General features: G+C 37.2%; 1 protein-coding gene across 5 annotated transcripts in view; it reads left to right on the top strand.

Moving 5' to 3' along the window:
• Positions 1 to 9,203, top strand: part of NME7 (NME/NM23 family member 7) — an 88,819-nt gene that overhangs the window by 46,649 nt on the left and 32,967 nt on the right. For all 5 annotated transcript variants that reach the window (XM_031056678.1, XM_031056679.1, XM_031056677.1 and 2 more), the window contains 3 exons: positions 1,812 to 1,876; positions 2,676 to 2,744; positions 6,423 to 6,524. In XM_031056678.1, coding sequence (XP_030912538.1) covers positions 1,812 to 1,876; positions 2,676 to 2,744; positions 6,423 to 6,524 — 236 coding nt within the window. The remainder of the gene's footprint in view (positions 1 to 1,811; positions 1,877 to 2,675; positions 2,745 to 6,422; positions 6,525 to 9,203) is intronic.

Here is a 9,203-nt window from a genome sequence, read left to right as displayed (position 1 = left end):
GTGCCTTGTCTTCCTCTTTGCTTGTTTCTGGTGAAGCAGTTGACCAGAGTGTTGTCTTTGAACTTTGAGAATGAGGAAATGTTTATGCTGTGTCACATATTTAATTAGTTAATTAATTAAATTCATTTATTTATTCAATTTATTTATTCATTTCCTGAATGATTCCCAGCCAGTGACTTGATCTCTTTACAAACTGCCCATTTATCTCTGAAAACAAGACTGAAGGCTCACTGCCTCAGTGGAATCTGTGTGGAAGCATCTGAGCTGCTCAGCCTTTCCAGCAGAGTGGACAAAAAGAAATCAGAGCTCTGGGTTCTTTCTCTGATGTGGTCTTACATTTCCTGCACAAACCTGTCCAAGACCCTTCATTGTCCTGTTACAATTTTTTTTTTAAAATCTTAAAAAATGGGTATTTTTTTCCTCTGGGTTCACAGAAGTGAACTTTCGCCAAAACATGGTGGAACAGTATAGTGGGACAGGAATTGTATTTGCCTCTGCTTGTTTCTGTGTTCTTTAAACACAAAGAACTGCATGGACTGAGTATGCACTGAAATCTCAGATATTCCCTTCAGTAGTTGGGAGATTTTTGGAAGAAATATGCAGTGTTTTGTAGAGGGAAAGCTTTTCTACACAAACCTTAGTATGAAAATATAGTAGCAAATACTTCAGAGACATGGTTTTTCTTTTTCATTTTCATTTCTAAATACAATTTTTGAAAGCCTTTCAACCCTCAGTGTCATTTACCCAGAGCTTTCACTGACCTTTTAATGTAGTAGGAAGCTCCCCAGTCCTATGCCACAGGTAGGCTGTATCTCAAGCATGCTATAACTTCCATACTAGCTTTGTTTTATTCTCATCTCCTAAGTTTGTGCAGTGCTAAATATCCTGCAATTTAAAGACTACTTAATAAAAGGATCTGATGACCAGGAGTCACATCTGCTGTAATCATTCGTTACAGGGTATTCTTCTATGATTAATTCTTTTCTAGATAAATGTCCAGAAATTTGTGGTTTCTCACAAATTGTACTAGAGGACAGGCATTTGTGTTCTATAAAAAAACAATGATTCTGTGAAATTCACTCATACAGAGTACTGTGCTTGGCTGACATAATCCATAATCTCCAAAATTGCCTGATCTTATAAGCACAGGCAAATCTAAAATATACATTCAGTGGAAAATCAGTGGTTCTTGTTTTCTGAAGTTCCATGTTTTGTTTTACAATATCAGTCAGTCTTTGAGGATTCTGGAGAGAAAAAGCAAGCAGTATCATCAGCAATAGCATATTTGTGAGCTGTAAACTTTGAAGGAATAGGTTACTTTGCACTAATGTGGTTTTCCCATAGAAGACATGAACTCTTGTGCTAGTTTATTGGCAATATTTGTTATCATCCTGCATTGTTTCTGGCTTAAAGTAGGACCTGCAAAAAGAAAAAGACAGCTGGTGCTCTGAATTCATGACTGATTAAGCATCAGTATTGCCAGTGGGTCTTCATTAAAAATATAAATCTTGGTCTTGCAGCAACTGGGTGTTTTGCAGTTGATCTGAAAACAGCAAAGGCTTCACTAATTACCTTTTTTGGTAGAAATGCTTTTCAACAGCTGCATGGAGTTTAATTATTTGAAACCATCAACGTGTAAGCTCATATAGAATATAGAGTGTGTGAACTCAGCCCTGTTCTCTGCTTCCCCTCAAGCATTACACAAACACTATTTTTTCAATTTGAGAATAAGCAGTATATTGGCATAATACCTTTCAGTTGTAAAATCTGCTTTTTTGACATTGAATACTGTATTTTCCATGTTTCTTCAGGGCTTTCTGGGAAGATTATAAAAGCCATCCTCAAGGAAGGATTTGAGATCTCAGCTTTGCAGATGGTAGGTTTCCTTTTGTTTGTTTTTATGATAAACAGAAGTTGGAGTAGTGCTGTATGCATGTCATAGTGGTGCACAGGTGTCTTCCTGCAGTATAAAACTCTTGTGCAGGCTGTAGCAGTGTTTTGGGATCAGCGTTGTCTTGGTGATATTTGTGTTTTAGTATCTGACTGATCAGATAATCTGTTTCTGTTTGCTTGGTGACCTTGAGCCAAGACACTTCACTTCCCTGTATCTGAGTTTCCCCATAGTTAGCAGGGGGGTAATTATATCTGTCTCTTCTGGAGCAATTTGAGATATCTTTACAAAATGTACTAGCTAAGATTAATTAAACTATTTTTAATATCCTTCCTTAATTTTTTAAAAAATATATATTTAGTATGAATTATGGGGAATGCTTTTAAAGGTACTTGAGGGATTTTGACACCCTGAATACCTCAGCAGTTAAAGGGATTTGGCACAGAGATTGTTCCCAAGAGTGCTGCCCTTCAGCTGTGGTGAAAGTCTCAAGATCTGACATTCTCCAATCACTCAAATCCCTATCACAAATGAAGAATAGTGCCTTTCTTAATGGGATCAGCCAATGCTACATTGTCTACTTGTATCTGATGTGGAAAAGGTACGGTGTGCTATGTTGCTTGTGCTATCACTAAGTTGCTGACAAGCTTCATATTACAGTAGTAAAGCCATTCCTTTTACCTGGTAAAAGTTAGAGGATTCTGAATGTTTGCTGGTTGAGAATGGCTGTCTATGTATACCTGTTGTTGTTTAATATAGACTGACTAACATTTTGGTTTTTTAGTTCAACATGGAGCGTCCAAATGTGGAAGAATTCTATGAGATTTACAAAGGCGTTGTCCCTGAATACCTGGTAAGCCTAAATTTAACAAGAATCTGTTTAAAAATAAAATATGCTGAAGTGAGGAAATTACCACATTTCTTATTGCTTGGGATTGTGATGTGGTTTCTTTTGTTGAACAGTTCTAGTCTGTTCTCAAATAAATTAATTCATTGTGAGAATTGTGTTATGTGTGTCATAATCTAAGACAGCCTTTAATGAAAAATGTTCAGCCGAGGAATTTGTAAAATACAGCAGAGTCATGTCCCCAGCTTCCCCAGAAAAGTTCTTTTATTGATGTTGAACTATGAGGCTCCATCACATCTGCATCTTTATTTGATTGGATATTGTAAGAGTGGCTTGGACCAAAATACATATTTATCATTTTATTTACAATGAGGCTGCTGTGTTGGAGGCTATCCTAATGGCATCTTGAACTATTTTTTTGTTTATTTGTAATATATAAGTCATTTGACTTATATATAAGTCAATCTGACTTTCATAAATATTCAGAAAATTTAAGAAGTTTGAGATATGCTGTAATCCCAGTGGACATCTGAGACTCTCTACAGTGTTATGATTTCTTGTACTGTCACGTAAAACTTCCTGACTGCAGATAGAACAATGGGAATACAAGAAGATGAGCTTCTATTCTGGATCACCTTCTCTCAGAGGATTTTGGTTCATTTTACCCATAGTAATTTTTACTTTACTGTGTAATTTACTCATAGTAGTGAGTTTAGTTTCACTGCCATGCTATTATGTTGCAAATTATCTTTAATTTTTAAATGGTTACATTATTGTAAGTTTTCTACATATTTACTAATACTACTCTGAAAATGAAATTTTTATTATTTTTTTCCTCCTTTATGATTGTTCAGTCTAACTTATTTCAACAGGGTTTGTAGATTTGTCTTTAAATGGGTTAGGAGTGCTGTTAATTCACTCTCAGATTGGGGAATACTCATAAGGCGTCCTCTGAACATCATTTTTGACAAGTACCAAAGGGAGATTGGACAGGCATACTTGTGGGTATGTGGCAGAATTTAAAAACTGAAATATCTGACTAGTATTTCAGGGTCTGAGGAGTCCTGTAGTGCTGCAAAAGTCTCTGCTTTGAACAAAATGGGAAATTCTCTGCCATTTTCTGCGGGTCTTGGGCTGCACAATCTCTAACCCTCTAACAAGTTGCAAATTTTAGTTACATAATTTAATTGGAGAGTTACTCAGAGGGAAAGGTGACATTTAAACAAGGTAGGTCAATAAATGAAATGCCTTGTAGGTGATGTCAAGAAAAGTGAGAATCTGGGGCTCCATCCTGCAGGTTATATGTGCTGGATTGACTCAGTTGAAAAGAAATCAAATTCATATTTTCATGCATTCAATATCTGAAAAGTAGGAAAACATAGAAAAGCTAATCATGATGGTAAAGGCTTCTGGAAAAGGCACACATGGGAACAGCAATGGATATTGTCAGTGCAGTCCAAATAGGAAAGTGTGTTACAAAAAAGGATATTGGAGAAAGAATATGACCACTTCTGTATGTGACTCAGAACCATCTGTTTTGGTCTAAATTTTATTTATCATTCCAAAATAACTCAGCAGAAAAGATACTAGCATCCAGAAATCCTTTTAAAAAACTATAGTTCCATTTCTTCTGGTTATTTCTTGTCAGTCAGATAAAGGTTTGACATTGTATTTAAAGTATTCTGTGAAAAGAGAAAGCTGTACAATTGCCCAAAATTTTAGCTTTGTTAGTATCTCCTACATGGGATTTTACATACTGTTGCTTAGTTTTTGTGCTGTTTTGCTTTTATTTCCTACTCTAGCCAGAACAGAAAATGGGGAAAAAGAAGTGAGATTATTTCAGCTCAGAATCCACTTTATTAATCAAAAATCCTCGAGCTTGATCCACCTCCAGGAATGGTTCTGGCTGACCACAAACCATGCTATTTGATGAATATATTTGCCAGAGAAAATTTGATGTAGCTGTAATTGGGAGCCTCACCAGACAAACGTTGTCTGCTATTTAGACTCAGCTCTGGACTTGATGAGGCTGTGTAAGTAGATCAGGCTTGTCTGACACAGAACCACCTGCCTCTGTGCTGTACCTGGTGGCATCTGGTCTTCAGGTCTCAGCTCTGTGCAGTAATGAAGGAGTGAGGAGTCGCTTCGGTCATGTTGTTCACTGTTGCTGGTGGAATCTTTGTGCTGAGACAGAAACAATAAAAGAGGGAGGAACTGTTTACTGTTTCTTGGCAGAATGAAATACGTGCCTCTTTGACCTGTTTCGAACAGAGGATCTGTTGGTGATAAAACAGTTTTTGGAATTAAAATATTTATTTATGTTGTAGAGCATGAAGCCTAGTCTGCACTCCTTTCATGTCTTTAAGGAATACTTCTACCTAAATTTCCTAGGATCTGGTTCATGATAGAGGCACTGGATAAAATTCAGAGAGGGGAGCTTAGGCACACGTTCTCAGTATGGAATCCAGTATGAGGATAGTAGCTTTTGGAATAGTGCTGCTTGTCTCGGAGTCATTGTGTATTTCTTTTCTGTCAGAATTCATAGAAGGAAGAGAAGGACTTAGTTGTCATTTTCCTTCTGCTCTTTCATCCACTCTGTATGCCGTGGTTCACCTTTGATCTGCCTGTGGCTGGTGGGCATGATTGCAGAACCTTGTTCGTCCTTACCTATCCTCCCTTACTTTCTGTGCATGTTTTGTCCTTTCGTCTTTCCTTGTTGGTTTTGATTCCTTTAATTGTCTTGATTTGTTTAAAACTTGTCTGTCTAGATTTCTAGACAACTATGCAATTATAAGGCCATGATTTAAAAAAGGAAGTCAGACTAGAACATCAAAATAGATTCTTTCTGCATGTGAAACCCATACCTCTAATTAACAAACTCGAAATTGGCACTAATGCCCAGGGTTATTTTAAGCTTATGAAAACTTAGACCTATCTTCATCACCCACACAGAACTCACGATGTCTCTTTACTCTCCTGGAGACTCCAGGGAAACAGATGATTTCACTGTTACTGAGATCCTGGTATTAGTACATCACAAGAATGTTGCCAGACCCTTTCCCTAAAAGGTTGTGCCAGAGGCACAGATACTGTTGACTTGTGTGTTTCAGCTTCTGTAGTAATCTGTGAGGAAAGGACAGAGAGAACCAAAAGCCCAGGAGACATTTTAATGACTTAAAGCCATCAAATGAGTGTATATTTAAAAACAGATATAGGCTGTGCACTGTGCTTCTGGTACGGAACACTGTAAAGTACATTGCTGCCTGTGGAACTGGCTGAACATAGTGTGATTTTCCAGGTTTAAAACCCAGCAAAGTACATTCCAGTGATTCAGTCTAGTTTGACAAGTTACGAGATACTGCCTTGGAATCTAGGTCCAGATCAATAAGGAGGTACCTACAAAAGAATTTAAAGTATTGTGGACGCTGTTATATGCTATTCAGAATTCTGTTGAAGCTGAATATCCAATTTTTCTTAATTTCCACCTTCTAAACCAAGTAGCAAAATGGAAAACATTTCTTTTGTGGTGAGTACTAATGGTATCTGTTTAGTGTCCTCACTTTCTTAAATGCACGTTTCTTAATTGTTCCTGTCCTGTAAGTTTGGGCCTTGTTTTGGGGACAAATGCAGCCCTTGCTGAATCCCAAAGAGTTCAACTTTTTTTCTGTCTTCTTTCTCTTCCAGGAGATGGTTTCAGAGTTGTGTTCAGGCCCTTGCATAGCAATGGAGATTAGACAATTTGATCCTTCAAAAGTGTTCAGAGACTTCTGTGGTCCTTCTGACCCTGTAAGTACTTTCTTGAGTGATAAATAAAGCATAAAATTGATGTGCTAAGTGAATTAAAATGTCAAAGTGTGGTATAGCTGCCCCATGTCTGCTGCATTCATTAGAAATATGTATTACCTTATTATAAGAGGTCAAACACTGACCTTGGTGGACTAATTTGCAAATCCTTTAGCAACCCTTCTGATCTTACCTAAACCAGATTATAAAATACTGTGATGACATTTATGTGAAAGGAAAGCTATCTAGGCAAAAATCTCTGTTTAAGAATTCACAAATATAAGAATGCAAAGCTTCAGAGCCCTGGAATGAACACTTATTTCTTGTGGATGCTAGTGTGATCACATGTTAATTCACTTCAGTCTGTGGCATTCTCCTAGGATGAAACTGAAAGGAGAATAGGTTCCTTTGATTTTTAGAAGGAAGCAAACAAAAAAGTGTGTCAAAGTTCTTATACCTGTTCGCTTCTAGCTTTTGTTTTTCATTTCTTGAGGTGTATAATTACATGTGTGTAATACTGTGTGCAATTTGAAGACACGTGTAAGTACTGTATCAAAAAGTTTGCAGATTTCTGTTAAACAGTGAAGGCTGCTCTACACACAAGAAGAATGAGGTGAAAGGCGCGATGGAGGCAGTAAAGTCAGGGCTTGTATGTTTTTCTTGTTATTATTTAATGTTTTAGTGGCAGACTTGAGGCAAGTCACCAATCTTCTTGGAAAATAATCACACAAATGAATGTTTGAAGGGGAGAACAAGTGATTCAGGATGTTTTTCTTCAGATGCAGAGTTTTCATTATAGAAAGCACAGGTTAAAGGCATTATCCAAACTTTTATTGCCTTTTCTGTTTGGTAACATTCAAATATTTCCCTGCTGGGTTAGCATCTTGTAAACAGAGCATAAGCCATTTATCTGACTTAGTTTTAAGTGTAGGATGGTATATCAGTAGTAATGTACACAATGTAGTGGTTTTGGTTTCAAATTCCATGTTTAAGGTTACTGGTCTTTAAAACAATCAAAGATACAGTCATTTTATTTGGGCCTATTACATCCTTTTCATGTGTCTGCTTGTTTAATACCTGATAAATTAAAATCAACGTATGCTTGCAAACATCACAGTGGCTTTTATTTATGAAAGACAATTGTTTCTATATAAGGGGAATTTCATTGGCTTTCCTTACTCACATGAAAAACTGTAATAAATATGCAATGTGTGTTAGCAGCTATCGATGAGCTGAGGAACTGAGGGATGTAAAAACTGATGGGTTTTCTGGGTAACAGGAGAAAACCGCAGAGGAGGGAACTAATTTCCTGTCTCCCAGATCTCTTGCTCCTCAGTGACCTAGTGATGCTGTTTCTGTTTCCCTGGTAATGGTTTAATGTCTGACTTGTGAAGTGAAAATGAGTACCTGCCTGCTTCTAGTGGAAGCACAGGCTGTAAGTTTTGGACGCTGACTTCAGAGCAGTTCCACTAATGGTATGTTTGGAAGACAGTGTTGTATTTCTGTGCTCTGTTTTCTGTATAAATTGCAAATTAATTGATTCACCAAGCACATAAAGCCTGTACAGATGCTCTCAAGACTAATCATTGCCTGAAGTTAATCTGTCTCTTCAGACAGTGTTTGTAGCTTGTCCCCGAGGATAAAGGGGCTTTTGTCATTCCCAGCTGGAATTGCCAGAGAAGCTCACACCTGCACTTTGTGGTTACAATATTTGTCTAAAATAGGAGTAGCAGAAACCATAACAGCAGTTTCATTACTGAAAGAGGTTATATGCAGACCATGAAGATAATTTGGACTTGATTGATATTCTAGTGGTTAAGGAACGTCTAAGTGTCATGCAAATAGTGCATTATCATTAAGAGATCTGGATCTCTTTATAGCTTGTCTTTTTACATATGCTAGATTCTGATGTGTGTGCAGTCTGTTCAAAAATACAGGAGAAGACCAAGTTCACTACAAAAATTGACTCATTTGGGTCACTTTTGCTCCTGTTAAAGAGTACCTTATCTGCCATTGTAATCACTGTCATTGCTTTCAAGGCAAAGTGCTATTTGAAGTGAGTGAAGGTGTTGGAATTTGACTTATATAATGAATCTTTGCCAATCCCCTGTTCTGTTAATTATATCTTAAATACATAACAAATATAATTATTACTTTGTGGCGCATCAGATATCTAAACCGGGTGTGAATGTTAACAGCCCTTTCAGTCTGTTCTTGGTTTTACAGGATGTATAGGGCTTAAGAAAGAATTAGAATTCTTCTATTTTGAAGATCAGACTTCATTAAGATAATTTATAACAAGTGTATAATGCTAAAAATGAACTGGAACTCTGGGCTATTTTCTATAATGGGTAATAGTTTGTTAGCACTGCAGGTCAGTAAAGCTCTCTGCCAAAAATACCCTTCATTATAAACCACCTTATAAATAATTTATTGAAACCTCCTCTGTGGTAGTAGGGAAGACAACTAAACAAAAAACCTGGTTTGAGCCTCTTGGTAATCATGTGTGAAGACTGTATCAGACCTGGAAAGCAGGTGATGGAATAAAGATACTTCTCTGGGAAGAGCTGTGCTTGCTGAACGTACTCACTCCCAAAATTACTGTGGTCTGATCGGAGGGTTCAATGTGGCAGATTTCTGGCTTGTGGAACACTTGTCCCCGGTAGATAGTACATGCAGTAG

Source organism: Geospiza fortis, unplaced genomic scaffold, assembly GCF_000277835.1.
Source record: "Geospiza fortis unplaced genomic scaffold, GeoFor_1.0 scaffold1, whole genome shotgun sequence".
Classification (NCBI taxonomy): domain Eukaryota; kingdom Metazoa; phylum Chordata; class Aves; order Passeriformes; family Thraupidae; genus Geospiza; species Geospiza fortis.
This window is presented reverse-complemented; position numbering and strand designations above follow the sequence as displayed.